The sequence below is a fragment of the Vidua macroura genome, chromosome 2 (assembly GCF_024509145.1).
Source record: "Vidua macroura isolate BioBank_ID:100142 chromosome 2, ASM2450914v1, whole genome shotgun sequence".
NCBI lineage: Eukaryota > Metazoa > Chordata > Aves > Passeriformes > Viduidae > Vidua > Vidua macroura.
This window is the reverse complement of record NC_071572.1, coordinates 91,756,394-91,776,576: the sequence shown is the minus strand read 5'-3', so window position 1 is coordinate 91,776,576 and position 20,183 is coordinate 91,756,394. Positions and strand designations below refer to the sequence as shown.

The window sequence follows — 20,183 nt, the reverse complement described above, 5'->3', positions numbered from 1 at the left end:
GGCAGCAGGTATTGAAAAATGCAAACTTCAGAGTAATATAGTGAGAAATAAATAGAAACTCACTACTCAAAAGAGCAGCTGACGGTTTAAAAAATTACAGGGAGTAATTTTAAACAGATGACCCAACTGTGCAAAGCATAGCTAGGAACAGATGAGTTGGAATCAGTGTCATTGTTTCTTCAATGAAAGTTCATTAGAACATGATTATTTTCAAACAAGAATGGTGATATAATAGCTGTAAGAAGTAGAGAAATAAGAGCTCAGCTAACCTGGTCTTTGGCTGTGAACAGTGGTAGTCCTCTGGCAGACTCATCTGGTCTCCAGCTTTCCTTCTGTGATTTTTTTTCAAATTACCTTTTGCATCTACAGCATCATCTGGGAGAAATTTCCATAGGCCAGCCATGTATTGTGTGAAAAGGTTTCACTTTTTCCTTTTGTGTAGCATGTGAATTTCATGTCTTGCAGCAGTGCCTATTTGAGCAGCTATTTGTTATTCTTTCCAACCTTGTAAATACTTTAATATTACATGAAGTTGCCTCTGTTCCATGTTAGAGTCCGAGTCTGTTTAGATATTGCATCTGTGAAAACAGTGATAGGTCTTGATGCAGTCTCATTTTCTACTTGGTTTTTTGGTTTTGGGGTTTTTTTTCCCCCTGATTATTCTGTATTCATTTTGGGTGGGAACAGGGTGAGATCAGATGATGTACAGCTAACTGCTTGTTATCTGAGATGTTCTGCTAGGCCACTAATACTGCACAAGTGAGCCAGAGAATAAATGATGCTGGTAGGAGAGTGCTGCCCAATGAGTGACAGAATGGTGTCAGAAAAGATACTGGGCACTAAGTGCCATGGGCTCTCAGGGAGCAGGAAGGGAATGGGCATGGTTAGCACTTGACTGATCTGCAATACATACTGCACCCAGTGCAATGTGGACTTATAAATGCAACACAAAATATGTTGAAACAGGGTGGTTAGAGGGAGTGTTCTCACACGCAATAATGAATTAATTTTGAACAAAGTAATAGGGTGTACTGTGGATTTTGAAAGGGACCATTGCCAGAAATTCTCAGAAATCTTTTGTTATCTAATAAGTGTAATGATTTCACATACAAACTGTTTCAGGCCCTTAAACTGCTATTGTTATTCCAGTCTCCAGTTTACTTGAAAAATGATAATTCTTTCCCTTCTTTGTTACGTTGTTTCCCTAAGCTTCTTTCAATGTCCACTAAGAAACTTTGTTCCAACCCAGTGCCGCAGTTTGTGTTTCAAAAAGGTGCTTAAGCAAGATTAATAGGCTCAAAGAAGCTGCATCCATGGAAATGCTGAAAAGAGTTTACCTTTGCACTGAAGCTTAAAGCTGTTTCCTGGGATTGTGTCATTACAGAATTCCTTCAGTTGGGAAGCAACTTAAAGTCTATCTAGTCCAATCTTCTGTTTAAAGGAGGGTGAACATTAAATGTAAACTAGGTTGCTCATGGCTTGCCCAGTTGCATTTGTAAACTTGTTAAAGGATGAAGTCTCTGCAACCTCTTCCAATTTTAATTATTAAATAGGTAGTTTAATAAATAATAATGTTTGCATCATTTAGACAATAAAATTACAATATAATCATGATCACGTAACTGACAAGTAGATATCGTTGTAATCCTGAGACTGTAAAAATGCAACACAAGTTAAGCAGAACATCCATCAAAACAGTTATCTTGAAAATTCTGGTCTTTACCAAACATGATGGAAATGAAGTTGGCTTCTGGCTGCAAGCATGGTAATTTGCTAGTGATAAGGATTTTGTAATAGTTTGATGCCATCTGTTGTTTTTTAGAGCAATGATGTAAATTCAGCTAATTGCTCCATAGCCCAAGTATTTTATTTTAAACAAGAAGTACTCTGCTAGTATTTAAAATGTAGGACTTGAAAATAACTGCCTGGCACTGCTGATAATTATTTTTAGAGCATGACAAGCATCTGTCTCCAGATGGTGGTCTGTATTCCACCTCCTTCTCTACTGTAAATGGAAGCATGGACTGCAGGAGTAATCTAAAGCTTTTTGTAACTTGTCTCTTTTTCAGCTTTGGTTTGCTTTCGTTAATGGATTTTCTGGGCAGATCTTATTTGAGCGATGGTGCATCGGTCTTTATAACGTGGTAAGTGCTACATGTTTTGACTTGATAGTGCTTGGCACTACTGTATTATTTTGTTGTGTCCTGTCTTTCACAGGTAACTGTCCTAGATGTGTGTCAGGAAAGGTGAGTTCATTTGTAAAAGCCACTTTGAATCCACTCTGAGGTAGGGAAAATAACATAAAAAAATTACACTTTTATTGCAAATGAAAATCTAGGAGAACACCTTGAAAATAAATGTTTAAACTAATATAACCTGCATAAAGCTCTGCAGGTTTTAGATAGAATTTAATTTCCTCTTTGGAAGCATTTTCAGAGTTTTATATTGAATATTTTGGTGACAGTTCATGCTCAAACTACTCCTGATCTCTGAGTTTTGATGAATTTTTCTTGTTCAGACTCTGTAGAGTTAGATGCTGAGGGAAGTGTTATGCAGTTACTTTGGGTTGATTTGTGCTCTATTAGATACAGAAAGAGAAGCTACATCACTGTGTCATCAGCAGTCTGGGAGTGGTTTCTGATTTTTGACATGGCCTGCAGGGTGCCACATTGTGTCATATGGCTTTATTACTTGAATCAGTAATATTATTTAATCAGTCACATAGATGAAAGTCTGAAGGATCTCTGAAGCCAAGTTCTGTAGCATACCATAGACCTGTGTTGGTGTTTTTGACAGTGTTACCTTTGTAATGTTACAGGTGGCCCAGTGCCTGGATTTATAAGCTGTTAGGCCACTGTTAGTGTTAAAGAGTCTCTTTGCAGGGAGGGAATTTAATTTTTTTTCTTTTAAAAAACTCATTCCAAATATATGCTAATACAGAAAAAGCCAGCAAATTATCACAGAATAGTATTAATGGAACCACTTAACTTCTGTCACATTAATTTTAAAAATGATGGCACAAGCCCCCATATTCCATAAGATTTCATACTCTTAGTTGAAGATACTTATTCAAGGATTTATCATTCCCTTGATTCCCTTCACCCTAATTTCCTGACTGTTATGCAGTCTCTGTCATTCATGTTTAGATATTTGCATCTATTATCTTTAAACCTCATTTGATGAATCAATCTACCCTACCTAAAGCTTCTGGATAAAACTCATCTTCTGTAATCAGAAACTAAACCTTGTTTTTTTAAGGTCAGTATTTTCTAAAATTAGAACTGGTTGTGTGGACTCATGGAGAGTCAAGTGTTAGTAGGATATTAGGGACTTCCACAATTTGTCAGGCTAAGATTTTGAAATGCTTTTAGCTAAGTCATTCTCTTCTGTGCAGATTAACCCTTTCTTTCATTAGTAGTCTCATTAAAGTATGAAGTGTATGAAATCATAGTGGTGCTGTAATTCCTGATTTTGCACTGGTTCACACTGGAACTTTGCCTTGGTGATCAAAATCACTAGAAGATTTACTTCAAGTGAGAATGTAAATGCCCCAATAAACACAAGAAACCAGGGGAAGTACATTAGAGCTGAATGAGAACATGGTCTTCTTTGGAATGTATTCGACCAGTGCTCTCAGTTTCAGTTCTCTACCCTCAGCCTACTGCCATTTTAGCCATCTGGTTTATCACTTCATGGGCAAAGATGCACAATTCCCACTGGACTGAGGGTTGTAATTGCTGATTCTCACTCGTCTCTGTTCCTCCCCATTGTTCTTTGTCTGCTCCCCAGCTGCCAGCGTGCTGCTGGTGGGAATCACAGCCCGCCTTCTCCAAATGTGCACACGCCCTAGAAACAGTTCATAACTCCAACCTGCCTCTTAACTTCAAGAACACTTCTCAAACTGGTAAAAATATATGTATGTGTAAGATTTAAAGGGATGTTTCTGATAGAAACTACTGATGTAAAAGGAAGTGAATGAAGTTTAGTCTTCAGACTTGCACCCTGGTGTAACGCACTCTGTGCCTGCACTTGTGGACCACAAGAAACATGGATACCCAAGCTGGCTTTAAATGAGCTGCCTCGGATCCTGGAAACACTTCAAGAGCAGCAATGTTAAAGTCAGTGGAGGCTAATTTACTCTGCTTCTGGCAGAGTGTCCTGCTGCCTGTCTTGGAAGGCTTCCGAGGCTTGGTCATCCAAGCGTCTGCCCGTAGCACAGACACACGCTGCAGTTAATTTGTTCCTATCAGTTCATGCCTGCCAGGGGAATCCCCAAAGTACCATAATGCAGAATGGCCTTTGTTGCTCAGTAGATTTTTTTCTTTTTAATGTGATTTCCACATTTATTCTGTCTGTAAACTTAGTGGTGGTTAAGCATGTTGCATATCTAATTATGGCTACAACAGCAGCTATATTGGAACCTATTCCCACAAGGCTATTTTGTAAAAATACACGTTGTCTTTCCATTGCAGTCTGATGTGTCTGACCCTCGTTGGTTAGCTGGTATATCAGAAACTAATGATGTTTAACTTCTTGGGTTTAAGCTTATTGGTTAATAATATGAATTTTCTTTCATGTTTCTTTTGTTCACAAGTCAATTTTTGAGCATTACAAATTGGTGAAATTAATGTTAGGACTTGTTTGGACCATTAAAAATGATGTCAAATAACATGCTAGGTAGTAGTAAGTCTTCATTGAAGTCTGTGGGAATTTTGCTTTTGTCTAGATAAGGAAACATTATATGAGATACACTTAAAACTAAGAGCTGCTTTCAATTAGTATTTGCTTTCCTTGCAGATTTTCACAGCACTGCCACCCTTTACTCTGGGAATTTTTGAACGATCGTGTACTCAAGATAGCATGCTTAGATTTCCACAGCTATACAAAATCACTCAAAATGCAGATGGTTTCAACACAAGGGTAAGGGAAACCCTGTTACTCTTAAGAAAAAACATAAGCATTCTTATATTCCAGATTTTTCATCTCAGAAAATAACTTATTTCCTGATGTTCCTTCTGCTTTATGCTAACCACTGAGAGTGAATGTTCAGCCTTACAGTTCTTTCCAAGGGATTATTTTTTATTTAAATAAAGGACATCCTTGTTTATAAATAAGGATTTTCTGCTGTGACTTCACCTGAAACTGGTCCTGAAATATCCATAAACTTTGATTCAATGTTAAGTTCATATCCAAGTATGATTTTTCAATTCACAGCTACTGATAAGTCACAATGACATCTCCTAGATTTATTTAACATATGTGCTGTCATAACACTCTCTGCTAGGGTGCTTTTTCATAGTTAACATAGCTCTGTTCCAGTAGTTCTTTTGGAAAATAGAATTTGAATTGGCTTATTTGGACTTCTGAGTTTTGAAGAACACATTTTACTCCATTTTGCTATTTAAATGCTGGAAAATGCCAGCATTTGATATTCTATCTTTTCCATAATGAGCACATCTAAATGTACTTCTGAATCAAGGAAGTTGTACTGTTGCTTTGTTTGGAGAGGAAATTGTAGAGTACATAAAGCTCTAGTTTGTGCAAAATTACATTATCTGCTAGTTAAAAACTGTGGGGCACAAAGTATTTGTCCATTAAAAGAGAATAGAACATTTCATAATACTGAATCACTCTTTTAAAATTACTCTTTGAGGTAGTTAAATAAAGTTGACTCAATCTGTCTGCCTTATTTCAATATAGATCTTAAACTGAAGCATACTTGCCTATTATGCTTCAAGTTGATAGAATAAAATGATCATACTGGGACCAGTGTTTTCTTGTGAAAGAGCAGAAATTGTAGGAGAAAATAGATTCTGCAAAAGTTTAGGTATTTCACTTCAGGACAAACATTTTCTGACTCTAAACTGCACAATGAAGTGTTTGTTAGGAGTTAGAGAGAGGTCAAGAGTTTCGGACTTTACTGATGGCTTGGTTTGTTTTCCCTCAGGTTTTCTGGGGTCACTGCATCAATGCCCTCATCCATTCCATCATTCTTTTCTGGTTTCCACTGAAAGTGCTGGAGCATGGTAAGGGCTTCATTATTTCTTATATGTGTAACTGATGTTCAGTCTTACAGAACCAGTGTGTTTGCAGAAGGGGGGGTCGTGACAAGTCCCAAGAAATAATGCTGCCAGACAGTTCAATAGACTTTAGCTGCTGAGCTTGGCAGGTTGTCTAGTGACTTTCAGAAATTATTCTAATCTAACATAATTATTGTTCATATAGTGACTTTAATAGGTGAAAAATGAAACTACTGCTTTGCTAAGTCTTACCCAAATACTGAGTGATGTTTTACAAAATGCCTTTTTTTTTATGGAAGTGTGTTGAGATCTCAGCATTTGATTGAATAATGTTCTTACAGCAGCTGCCTTAGAACCGTTTGCTTTATATCTTGTTGGAACTCCCCCATTCCATAAAACAGTACTGTGAAAAAGAATTGGCTGGAATGGAAGTAAACCAGATCAAGAGTCAGAGATGCTGGGGAAATGAGACTCTCTGGTGTACAGATTAGGGTTATTAAGTCTTGCTTTTCGGGGTAATGCAACTACATGGTATTTCAGGGACTAGTAAATCCCACATTATTGTAAATGTAGGTGAAACCAGTGGGAAGAAATTATGATGCTTGACTCTAGTTTAGAAGGTTGAATGATTTCTTTATTATAGTTATACTATAATACCTTAATATACTACTTTAAGGAGATACTAAAATTATATACTTAATTTTTTAAACTACTATATCTAACTAACAACTCGTGACCTTGCAAGAATCTAGACACAGGTGGATCTGATTGGCCATCAGGCTCAAACAATCCCCACCAGAATCTAATCAAGCAATCACCCTAGGTAAACAATTCTCTAAACACATTCCACATGGGAAAAACAAGGAGCAGAAATAGCACTTGTTTTCTCTTTCTTCTCTCTGTGCTCCTCTATGAAAAAAATCCTGAGAGAGAGAAGAATGTGCCTGCCACATCACATGGTTCCTACCTAGCTTTCCAGTATAGTTGTGTGGGTGGGAAAAATCATAGGAAATGTGTTCTTTGATTGTAGTAAGAAATAGGGTTAGATCAGATGAGGAATTTAGGGCTGGTGAAGAGAATATTTATCTAAGTGAAACTCTTTCCTGGAAAACACTAATTTTAGGAAAACCTTCTCTGCTCCAGAATGGATTAATTGGGGAGGATGTGAAAGAAATAAAAAGGGAAGGAAGATTAATGCTCATGTCAGAGGCATGATAGTAAAGATACTTGTGGGGGTTATGTTCATGCTTCTCTACTTGGCTGATTAAAATGTCAGTATCATATCCTTGGTGGGAACTTTTATGGCTGATGGACCATATAAAAAAAGGACTTCCCTTTCATCTGTACATGAAGGTTCTGTTTCGTGGGAGAGGGGCATTTATGGTTGGTTAGTTTTTGTTTTGATTTGAGGAGTTTTGTTGTTCTGTTACACTGTTTTTATGACAAATGTTAATCTTGAATAGCTCTTTTAAAAATTCAACTGCAGAAATTTTAAGTTAACACCTGTAGTGTTTACAGTTAAAATTACATAGTCTTCCGTAGATGTTTTTCTAGTTCCTAGATAGATAATGTGCTTTTCATTTCAACAATTAGAATTATAACACTGAAATACCATCTCAAATGGTAACTTTCTGCGTTCCTTTTAATAGGTTGCTTAGTTTGTTTTCCAGAGAGGAATGAATATTGAATTTTCAAGTTTCTTTGCATTTCCAAGTGCAAGAAGGATTTCAGTGCCAGAGACAAAAATGTGCCATTCAGACTGGGATGGTTCTTAACCTCTTGAGTTCCTTAGAATGTGAAGTACAGTAGTCCAGGAATGGGCACTTGTATAGCTTCAGAAATGAATGTTCACTGAGCATCCTGCTGTTCTCATTAGCACAAGTTGAGACTTATAGGAAAATTTATTCAATTATTTAAATGTTCACTGTGATGTTACACTAGAGCATGGCCGTGTCATGTCAGCTTGTTCTAGCAAAACTGATCCATTTAGGCATGCCTTTTTCTTAATAAACTGAGCCTTTTGGCACCAACAGGGTTCATTTGGTATGGGAGACTAAGTTCCCTAGTGCTCTTCACCTATTTCATAGACACCAGGGGAAAGAGCAGGGTGACTGTAAAATCTTGGTGTCTCCCTGAATGATGTGGTAAATGCCAGAAGCCACTGGGGAGGAGCTGGGCTGAGGAAGGTGCCACTGGCTAGAGATCATGCCAATTCCTAACCTAGCTGTCTCAGGCTTTAGCTCCAGTTGCAGAGTTAGTCACTCTGCTGCTGTTTCTTAGTAGTCAATATTGAAAAGAAAGCAGGGATACAGAGGTAACAACTTCTGGAAAATATTCAGAGTCTGTCAGTTCTTTGGGGACAGCCATGTGCAGCATGGTAGAAGGAAAACAAAACAAGTAGCTTGGGTTAACTGTACTGTATAAATATATAGGGGTTTTTAGCTGTAAGCTAGGCAGGGTCTTCATCACAGAGGTCAGGGTGTCAGGAACTCTTCTTTACAGGTTTAAAAATTTACTGATCCTGGAGCACACAACCTTACCAATGTCAAATCCAGTTTTTCAAGTAAATCTAACAAAATGTTACTGTCATTGATTCCTAGAGAGGCTACCTAGAACAGAGGCTAGACAGTGTTAAAGGAATAAAGTAGGTATTTATTGAAAGGCCTTCAAAGGATACACCTTGGGCAGTACAAGAGCCCGACCAAGGCTTGACCCAAGATGGACAATGGGTCACACATTTTCACACTTTTATAAGTTTTGGTCCATTTACATATTGGGGTTCATTGTCCAATTACAGCTTCAGGTTATGAAGTCCCATCCTCCCAGATTGCTCTCCACAATTTGCTGTTGTTTATACTTTCTGGTCTGAGGCTGCAACGGTGTCCCTGGTTCTTGTCTAACTAAACTGTGAGGAGAACTTGCTAACGCTTTATATGAAGTTCAGAATTATATACTAATGCAGTACAGAATCTGGATAATATAAAAGCTAAAACTTGAGGCATCATCATGGTAGAACTGCTCACTGTGCTAGGCAGTGTGTGTTTAGGAATGAATCCAAGGTTTTGTCTTAAGCATTTTTGTCCCTGCTGTTCATGTATTTCCCTAGCAGTTGTCTTAAAACATGTGAAAATAGCAGTACTTATCATGCTTGAGTAATGCTTGAAAACTCCTGTGAGTACAAGTTAGTTGGCATTCGTGTGGTGGTTGAATGTGTTTTCATGGTGTTCCAGTTTGCTTCAGCAAGGGCTGAGAGACTAAATGACATTTGAAGTATTGCCAAGCTTGGCACTTTCAAATGATAGATTAGCGTGTATGTACTCACCCTTGTGCAGTTGATAGAGAATGGGTGGGCAGAGACTGAATATTGCTCAGTTATCAAACTAACCTCCAGTGAGATATCGTATATGTTTATATGTGTCCTTTACAAATGAAACTGTCACTGCTCTTCTTAATTCAGCTCTCTTTCAGCACAAGTCAGCTGGTGTCAGCTGAGGCCTGGCTGAGCACAGCTTCTGCATTACCCTTACCTCATGGTTTCTAAGAGTGCTTTTCAATGTTCAAAAAGGAAAGGTTGGGACCAGTTATTTTTTCCCGAAAGTTTCCTTGTTCTTTTGTCCATTCTTAATAAACTATAAACTGATAACAAAGGTGATCTTCTTTATCTTCTTCTTTCAGATGCAGTATTCACAAATGGACAGGGAGTTGACTATTTATTTGTTGGAAACATCGTTTACACTGTAAGTTTGTGTATCCTAGCAATTTTTGAATGGTGGAATTTCTTTCCAGCCTTTTTTTTCACCACAAGGAAATGGTGTAAACCTGAAAAAAGTGTGTGAGTGAAAAAAAAAATCAATCTGATGCTGTGTGTGTGATTTTTCCTTCGTCCTTTTAAATTTTTTTCCCAGACATATACCAGCAATAGCTTCTGCTCTGTCCTTCCCACATCCCCTGCCAAGATCCTGGGTTGCTACCTAAATGGTAGTAGCTTTTTAGGTGTAAAGGAGAGATTGAGATTTGAGAGTGTTAGTAATGAAGTTGTCTTCTTTCTTCTTTTTCCTTGCAGTATGTTGTAGTCACTGTTTGTCTGAAAGCCGGCTTGGAAACAACTGCATGGACTAGAGTAAGTACTTCCCAGTATTTCTTATTTTATTAGCACACCTTCCTCCCTAATGAGTATTGATACAGATAAGAAGTACTAAAAATCATTTGGGACTTCAGAGTTTTAATTGTGTCTTTCATGTCAGGATAGACTGCTAAGCTCCGTAAGTACAGAATGTGAGAGGAATGAACTCGTAGATCACACGATATCTGTGATGAAAAAGGGCAGGCTGACAGAAGTGGGAAGAGTACACTAGAAGTGTATTGTCAACATCTCTACTTAAAAATGAGGAAAATTTTGCATGAAATCAACATACTACTGTAATTGCTTAAGAAAATGCATTAAGAAAATTATCCACTGTACTCTGTAGATCCTTCAAAATTAATGCAATAGGGAATGAAAAGTATCTGCCCACAGATAAACAGCTGGGCTTTGGAAACATCTTTCAACTGGGTAGAAAGAACTAGTGATGAGTTCACATTGGTTGAATTGTTTTGGTTTTAAACTTAGTGTAATAAGGATGTTCATTAAATAGTTATGTTGGTTCCTTGAGTTATTGACTTGAAACGGGCAAGTGCTCTGTTACTGGTAGGTGACAGAATCCAGCAGGGCAGTGAGCTCCAAAGAATGTGAGGGATGGGGAAGGGCTCCAGTGTTGAGGAATCTTCAACACCTTTTTCACTTCCTTTCCCCTAGCCCTTCTGAAACACTAATTTTTTTTAATTTTGATGGAGTCACTTTTCCTCTGCACTAGTAAGATATTTTAAGGGAATCCAGTTTTCATGACATACTAAGAATCTCTACTCTCAAGACTAAGATGTTTTGAGGACACATATTCTTATTCTACCAGTTTCTTTGAGGGTTTAGCTTAGATCTTGTTAACCTCATTGCTTCTGTTAGTTGTAAAATGTTTTATTTCATTCCTCCCAGAGGAATTGTGGAGATCAATGAGCTGACATCTGTTCTGAATTTTAAAGATGAAATGCTATCTGTATGGGTTATTTAATTGTTAGGGAGATGTTAATATTTTCTGCCCCATTCTCTCATCTGAAAATAAAATCTGAGTGGTTTTTACTGTTGCTTATGCATCAGTTCTGTGTTGTGTATCAACATTTTAAAATGCAAAAATCCTTAAATTAATCCCTTGTGCACCAGAAAAGCATATAACCAAGTCAGCATTGAAGGCATGTGAGCTTGTTTAGATCTTGTTTTGTTGTGAACTCTTTGATGGTTTCTCTTCTCTCCTCTTCCCTGGATAGGTAATGGGTGTCTTTTCAATCACTTGGGGATAATCATGATCCCCTCATTTCTAAACTTTTTTTTTAAAAGGTACCATAACATTTAGTAGATATTAGAGTTCTGTAACTCTGTCATTTTACAGAGAACTTACTGTTATTCACGCAAGAGTTGTGTTTAGAATCAGCTTTTTTCTACATACACTTCTAAATTCTGTCCCATTGCTTGGAACAGTGACTCTCGTAATTTCAAAATCTGATGTTGGTTATAGTTTCAGCTGTGAGTGAATCAACACACAGAGAATTTTTAGGTTACTTGAAGAGTATTAAATTTACAACACTGAGTTAAGCCTCTTCTCCATCATCAAGCGGATTGGTTACAGGCAATTTGTTCTAGAGAGTGAGAGGGACACTGCCACTTGGGAGAACAAGGTGGTTGCATTAGAAAACTTTAAATAAATAATGCAGTCAAAGTGTTTGGGAGCCTGGTATATCCAGTAGGTAGTGTGGAAAGAAAGGCTGTGATAAAAGTGGCAACATAATGCATAATAAAATCCACACACTGAAGTTGAGTGGAGTGGCTTCATGTTACGTGTGGCCTTTCTGGAGCACTGCAGTAGGCTTTTTCCCAAATACACACAGCTTTTTTCATCACTGCTTTACCACACTATAGGAACTGTTTCAGAGAAGCAAGGCACACGGGAGAGCCACACACTCCAGCTAGTTTTTATGCAAGAACCTTGATTTCTTGTTTCCTGTCATTCATTTAACACATCTGGGCTTTCATTTAACACATCATGGGCTCACTTCTGGTTTTGCACGAGAAGTCTCCAGGGGTAAATGCAGATGTCAGTGGAGAATCAACAGTGCCAAGGTTGGTGGGGTGACTGTGTAAGGAGCATTTTCAAGCAGGCCAAGGAGGTCTCTTCCAGAATGCAGAAGCTCTTTTAAAGGCAGAGAAGCATGTTTGGGCAGAGTTAAGCCTGAGATAATGAGATTATTGGAACAACCACGAGAAGAAGGTAAAGACAGCATAAAATGAGCAAAGTCTGCTCAGCTGGAAAGGGTGAAGGTCTGCAAAAATTGAAAACTGTCCTAGCAGCAGAATGGAAAGAAAAACCTGAGAGAGACAAAAAAAACTGACGTCATTTCACTAGCATAAATACACTTCCTATAAAATAAGTCTGTGTCTGAGATTGGCTTCTCTGCTCGCTTTTATGTTTGCTGATTTTAGTTATAAAGTACAGGAGGGAAGCACCAGTCCCAGCTATCCTGAGCCTTCTGTCCACTTGTCTAAGAGGAAGGCTGTGGCTCAAGAGAAGGTATCAGATCCTTTTCAGAAAGCAGTGATGGTGCTGTTCTGCCATTGCATGGGGCTGACTTTTCTTAAGGATGAGTTCTTGCAGCAGCCTTGCAGTACTTGATCTTTGGGGAGCTGAGCACTACAGTTGCTCACTAGGGCAGGGCTTCTAGTTAGAATCTTGATGTGAATTGTGCCCAGTTTTCAGAAAAGTACGTAGACTGAAAGGATAAAATTCCTCTTGTCCTCCAAGTGTTTAAAAAAAAATCTTTCAATTTCTTACTTTTCTTCACATTAAAACTGAATTGAGCATGTATGTGGATGTTTTGGAGGTTTTTGTTTGTTATGTGGGGGTTTGGGGTGTGGTTTTTTGGTTAGTTTGTTCTTGTTTGTTTGTTTTAAATAAGGAGTTGTTTATTTACTGAGGTCAGATCTCCTGGGTGAAACAGAATAAATAGCAAAGTTTGAAAACAAATCTTCCTGCCCACTGTGTCTCTTCAGGAAGGGGCCTATCCCATGTCTTGCTTATTATTAGCCCAGCAACTTTCAGGATTGAACAAAATTCCAGCTTTCTGAGAGTGCCTAGAAGAGTGTTCTTTCCATTGCCTCTGACATTTTGCCGTATGAATGCTTCCACTGTAAGGTAGTCTCTAGTTGATCCCAGCTCTCTGCCAGTTGCACTGGTGCTGCAGGCTCCTTGCTTGTTTGTTTTCACTGCCTGTGTTGGAGAAAGCTGTCTTTTCAGAGGATGTCCAGCAGCTGCAGATTAGGAGCAATCTTCTTCTTCCAGAATTTTGTATTTATCTCACAGCAAGAGTACAATACTCAGACACTTCTTTGGTTCTCAGACATGCTGTTCAAAAAGTCAACAGACACAGTCATCCAGTAGGAAGTATAAAGCCGAGAGCTGAACAAACACGCTGTGTCCACCAGCACCCAGTATGTGAATTCATTCCCATGTTCCTGAACTCATATGTAATTAGTAATTAAGATTTATGCAGGTACTTCTCTGAATTGGAGCCAAAGTCATCAGCCACAGGAGTTGTTGGCATCCAGAAAAGCTGGAGCCAATAATGAGCTCAGTTGCTTGTTACAACTGAAATTACTGGTTCCATCCACTGTGGTGTAAAAGTAAAACAACTTAAATCATCCTGAAGAGAAAAACAGTTTGGGTGTGTAGGAAAAATTACTTTAATGCCACTGAGAAGAAGTTTGTGCTGGATGTGCTCTTGGTCATTTAATAGCTCTTTATTTTCTCTTAGTGAGTCTACAGACTAAAAAACCAGTAAAGATGTAAACTGCATTGCATATCTGTAAATCAGTTAGAACACCTTTAAAACAAAAACAAAAAACCAAAAAAAAAAAAAAAAAAAAAAAAAAAAAAAAAAAGTGTATATATACACTGCCATAGGGGATTTGTCCATATGAACTTTAACCTGCACATTTGAAAATTTCTACCTTAATTTATATGTTGAATCTGGAATGTGCATGACAGGATACAGGAACTAGATGAGAGAAATTATGGTTCCAAGGAAAATCTGACAAGTTTTTGGAGCTCCAAATAAGACAGATTGGCTGAGAAGAGTATCTGTCTGCCCTGCTATGAGGCAAAGATTAAAGAGAAGTGGTTTGTGCTGTTTGAACAACCTGCGCTACTGGCCCAAAACCAAGAGCAGTAGACAGGCCTGAGTGAGACCGACAGAGACCTGAACAGGGAAACACTTCTGGGCTGGGTGGATGGAGGAAGTGCCATGTGTTGACTCTGCTTCTCTCCCTGTTCCTTGGCAGTTCAGTCACCTGGCCGTCTGGGGAAGCATGCTGCTCTGGCTCGTGTTCTTCGGGGTGTACTCGGCCATCTGGCCCACGTTCCCCATCGCGCCGGACATGCTGGGGCAGGTCAGTACCAACGCCTGGCTCTGGGGACAGCACGGCGCCCTGCTGCCCCCAGCGCTGCTGCCTCCCGCTTCCTCAGCGCTCACCTAGTGCTAGCAAAGCACTTCTACTCTAGTGAGAGTGCTTGGACTTCATTTTAACCTTTTCTTAATCCCGTTATTCATTTAGCTTAATCTCCTCGTAAGAGTTCTCTTTGTCCCCCAAACTGACATCATCCATGATTACATGCACTGTGGATACTGTATGACAATTCCCAATTCGCTGTGAAGGCAGTGGGACTGGCTCTTTTGTTAGTGTCTAGTCCTGTCAAGATTTTGTGTGTTTGACAAAATGTCATATTTGGTTTGGGCTTTCATTTTGTCATGGGTTTGTTCTTTTCCATATGTTGTGTTTCATATTGTTACTTTTTACCTTCATTCATTTTAAATAAAGGGAATTTCCTTGAGAATAGAATGAGATGGTCAGAAGCAGAAGGAGAGCTGATACATTGCTGATTATGATACTGGAGGAATTCTGGATTTGTTCCTTCCATGTCAGCTGAGCTCCAGGTGGTAAAATTTTCCCTTCAGTGTCATTATTTCAACCCCTGGTGAGAAGATGGAATAGCAAGCCTGTCAAAATTGCTCAGGAGACTCATGCATATTTAAAATCGGGGGATAGCAATTGACAATTGTAACAATTAAGGATTTAATAATTGCCTGATAAAAATTTATTTTGTAGAGGTTGGAACTGCTTTCAAATCTACCAGAAAAATGTATTGGGTTGTAAGTTTAGACTTCAATGCAAAGATGTAGTTTATTATACAGAAAGAAAAGCTGTCTAATAATTTCAAGAAATTATGTGCTTAGATTGATACCCTTATGTACTATAAAATGATAATTAAAAAATCAAGTGTTGGCAATTAGATTTTTGAGATTACTCCCATGTTTATATTCAACAAGAGCAGTCAGACATGATTTTGTTGCTGTTCTGGCTTAATACATATTTTATTATTATGCTCTAAAACACTGAGGATAATGGAGGCTATGATATGTTTTCATGGACACCTTTTACAGCTGAGACTGACAGCTGACAGCAGGTGAGTGACTGACAGACAAAGCCTCAGTCTGCTAGTAGTATTTCCTGGTGATCTTGGCATGTTTCACAGCACACACAGCATCAGTAGCTCTAACTCACATTTTCATATATTGGGCAGGAATTTGACTTCAGGATCATGCAGAGTCAAGAACGACTTGTCCTCCAAAGCAGACTTTAGTGCTGCCACTAGCATGTCAGCCTTCTAAAATGTAGACAGTATGGTGAAATGTTGCTTCACACATAAGGGGCCAAACTATGGGCTTTAGCTTGCTATTGCCTTTCTTTTTTTTCCAGAAGTGACTCTTATTTTTTATTGCAACTTAAGCAAAATTCATGTTGTGTTGGTCTTCAATGTTTGCTGCAGCATATAAAACCACAGGTCTTGGAACAAAACCTTCATATTAATAAGGCTTTCGTTTTTCTTGAGTATGTTTTTAGAAAGTGTTTGTATGTTACTTTTGGTTTGATGCTCTGATTTTCTGACATTATGTCTTGAGAAATGGTACTAATATCTCGCCAACATGAAAATATTCTATTCTCCTTTTTTTTGTTCCATGGAGAACACATTTACCTTGGCTGGTAGAGTGTCCAGTCCAGTACTTGTGGAGCTGTGGATGTGGATCAGTAGTTATGAATCTAAAACATTAAGGATAGGTGATCATTCTCTAGAGATGATTTTTGAATTCAAGCAGTCAGAAATAAGCTGTTCTACAGCTTTCAGTGTGTGCTAGAGGGGATCAATATCATTCTACCAGTTTTCTTGTATTTTTGAGAGAAGGAGCAGCAGTTGGAAAATGTGGGGTTTTTTCTTTTTTTTTCTTTTTTTTTTTTTCTCTCTTTTATCCTTCTGTAAAATTAAGGAAAGCTCCCAAGGTAAAGGGAACTTGTTTAGCACTTGCATTAACTCCCACAAAGTCTCTTGAGTAATTGATTGCTGTCATGAAACCAGCTCATGAAATGAGCTGGGACCATGTTAAGGCTCTAGTCAGTAAAATGAGTTCCCTTGCTGCCTAGGCTTAAGCAATTTCTTTACTCCTGCTGTATTCTTTTGTTCATTTATAAGTAATTGAGGTGTCTTAAAAGCATTGTTCTTGTTTCAGGTCTTGCTAGTGTGTTTATCTTCAAATAAACTGAATTCCAGGATATTTTAGATCCTCATACTATGCAAATCTAATAGCATTTGAAGGAAGCTGATTTTAGCTGGAATAGTCATTAGCATTTGTGTCAACCAGGACTTCGTGCCATCAGTAGAAGGCACAGGGGTGCAAAACATTTTATTCTGTTGTTTCATCAAATGTCGGCATGGAACCTAGCAGACTTACAAGTATGTGATGCTTTGTTTCTGCTGGGGTTTGTTAAACTGTTTGCACTAAGTATTTCTTTCTCTTGCCCATAATATCTTGAGCATTCTCACAGGAAAATACCACCATTTTTCCTCCTTGAGGGCAAAGGAAAGCGACTTACTTATTCTCTCTTGTCAGAGTCAACTTATTTCTTCTGTTTCCACTGCAATATTAATGATGGAATACATACGACATATTAAGACAAAGCTGTGATTAAAGTCTCAATAGTCCTTTATAGAAATTTTCCAATAGTATGACATCTGGTACTTTGGGAAAAAACTCTGTCTGCTCTGGGGGAACCTTTTCAGACACACAATTTCTCTTCAATACTATCAAAAATAATAATATAAGAATAATGTAAGAAAACTCTCTGCTTGGTCTCTTGGCTTTCCTGAATTTCTGTATTTTTTCAAGTGAATTTTTTTTTTATATTTACGAGAACAGTGGCACTGAGAAGAGTTGGTGCCTTTTGTTGTCTTGCCTTTGGAGCCAAGATGCTTTAATGGGAAGTGATTGCTTTTGAATGGTCGCTTCCAGATGACAGTGTTTTGTACAATATATGAGTCCTTTCCTGCCTTTTGGGTAGTTATGAATTACCACCACAGATTTTTGAAAGCAAATAAATGTCTGTGTTTTTAAAAAGAACTATCTAGTTTCATACTCATTAACTGGAAGAAGTGGTACAGAAATGTGCCACTCTGAGGATGTGAGTTCCTATTTAATTATCATGTCCCTGAACTTATGGGGCTTGTAGCTCATAACCCAGTGATATTTTGTTGATGAGCGCATTAGCCACAGTCCTGCCCTCATGCAGTCTTGGGTATTTTGCTTGTTTGCCTGGGGATGGAGATTTGATGCCCTGAAGGGAACAGTGAGTGCTAACATTTATGCTTATTTCTTATATGAGTCATACATATGGTGCAAGAAATATGCTGCTAATGCTCTGTTCTTGTATTGATTTCTTCATTGGAATTGAAGCATGCTTTAGGTTCATGGGAATAATACTGCACTGTATGGAATTAAATTCTGTGTGCAGGATTCCCACCCCCACACGTCTAAATACCTGTACCCAAAAGCATGCATATGTACAAGAGGATGCTTTGAAAGTGATCATACTTTGAGTCTTGATCTAGACATTATCTATGATGAAGAAAAACAGGTATCTTCTTTCCCTACCTTGAGCTGAAATTTTTAGTGTTTTAAGGAAGAGTAGGGCTGGCAGGAAAAGGAGTATTCCTATCACCCCTCTGAAGCATCTGCTTGTTGATGATGAAAGAGCTACTACATAGCTGTGATTTCTTGTTTCCAGTTTATTTACCTTAATATGTGTTGTGTTTTGTGTCTGCCTCATTAGTTGTTGTTACCATTAAGGAAATATCTTTAGGAATATGAGTATCAGTCTCATTGTTTCTGCCTGAAACAGAGGGGTTTTAATCTGGTTTTGAGACAGAATGTGCTGTGGTTATTTTAAAGTGCAAGTTTAAAGTGGGTGTTTCTAATTTTTTAGACTTCTGCTTTGTGCTCTATGTGGTTATGTTGCAGAACTGGGGTTTAACAATCATCTTGCTCTTAGGATGTTATTAGGAGACCCATCTCATCAAAACCTCATGGCTGGAGGTTTTGAAATTGGGGCTGCTGCACTTCCCAGTTACCTTAATACAGCTGGATTTGAGAGAAGACTTCTTGAATCACAGTCCAAATAATTCTACCACCAGCATAGGTGAAACAGCTCCATGTAAGACCCACTTTCATAGCTGTAATTGCAGGTGTGCTTTTATTTTCTAGAGCTCTGCACATCCTTGACAGAAGATACTTATTTCTTGTCCAGTCAGATTCTTGCTAGGTTATTTGTCGGCTTATGAAGACTTTTAAAGAAGCTGCATACAGAGTTTACCTGGATTAAAGGTGCTTTTTAAAAAATCCCAGTAATGGAGATCTCTGGTGACCCTGTGTAATGTGACAGTAGCAGGACTTGCTTGTTTTAATGGTTTGTTAAGAAGACATCTGTCCCTTTTTTAGCAAAGCTTCCCATTCATCTGTGTGTATGGCATTAGCAAGATGGGCTTGCCTTGACTATTGCACTACTGCTGGTTTTTGAGGGTGGGAGATGATGTAGATAAAGGGTGTGATGGACTCGGGTTGCATGTTGGTTTTGTAGTTGGCCTTCGATCTGAAACTCTGAGATCTTGCTGATTGAGTTCTTACCAAAGCATGTGAGAAAACTTCATGGTTTTCAAGACTTGGAAACAACACAAAACAACCCCCAAAAATCCTGGAGGCAAGATAATAATCATTATTCTGGTATAATAAACAGGTTTCATATTACTGCCCTTCCAAATCCACACTGCAAAGCTGACAGCTTAATGTACATTTTTGTGTTTTCCAGAATACTTTTGTCTTACTCTCTACATTTGAATTGTTTTCCAGAGGTCTCCATTGTTGTTCTCTCTGGCTTCTCATATTTCCACAGTTTGGTGCTAGTTAGAAAATTGGCTGTTCTGATTGTGGTTTGTTTGTCTGCAATCAGTTGCACATTACATTGTGGTGTCAATGTTTTGGTTGATGAAAATGCTTCATCCAGCTGTTACGCGCAAATCAGACTTTGCCTGCAGATTGAGGTTCTTAATGCCTGCTGATCATGTTTGTTTTTATTATTATGCACAGAGGTCTCTGTGGCATTTGATGTGGTTTTGGAACATTTTCTGCAGTTTTGGACTAGGCTCTGAGCAGACAAATTAGACTAACGAAGCATGCGTATATTTCTAAGCATCTGTTGAAGGAGTGGGTTTTTATGAACCACACATGGCTTTCAGAAATTAATCTCTCACTTCTAGATCTCTGGCATTGTGTTGTACTATGTCATACACCACAAAGATGAAAAAATTGAGATAAATTAATATTTTTATAAGTCGTGAATGTGAAACTAATATATTAAGTATGCTTATTTTATGCAAGCTAATCCCCCAAAACATGCCCCTTTACCTATTTGGCAACTTTGACGCAAACCTGTTCTAAATATTTCTGAAAGATGTCCCAGACTTAATTTCTCCTTAGGAAATATTTTACGAAGGCTTTAAAGCAGGACTGTGTATGCAGCTGTGCCCAGCACTGTGCTGGCATTTCCTATATAGAGCCATGTGAAAATAGCATTAAACCAGAAGCAGAAATGCTCGTTCAGGTTTGGGAACTGGCAGTGCAGAGCGAGGCGGTCAGCTG

The 20,183-nt window shown here is 38.3% G+C and overlaps 1 protein-coding gene across 1 annotated transcript in view; it reads left to right on the top strand.

The window, feature by feature from the left end:
* Positions 1-20,183, top strand: part of ATP8A2 (ATPase phospholipid transporting 8A2) — a 274,582-nt gene that overhangs the window by 166,669 nt on the left and 87,730 nt on the right. Inside the window, exons 27-32 of the mRNA XM_053971420.1 lie at positions 2,070-2,144; positions 4,798-4,920; positions 5,948-6,026; positions 9,696-9,757; positions 10,084-10,140; positions 14,443-14,550. Coding sequence (XP_053827395.1) covers positions 2,070-2,144; positions 4,798-4,920; positions 5,948-6,026; positions 9,696-9,757; positions 10,084-10,140; positions 14,443-14,550 — 504 coding nt within the window. The remainder of the gene's footprint in view (positions 1-2,069; positions 2,145-4,797; positions 4,921-5,947; positions 6,027-9,695; positions 9,758-10,083; positions 10,141-14,442; positions 14,551-20,183) is intronic.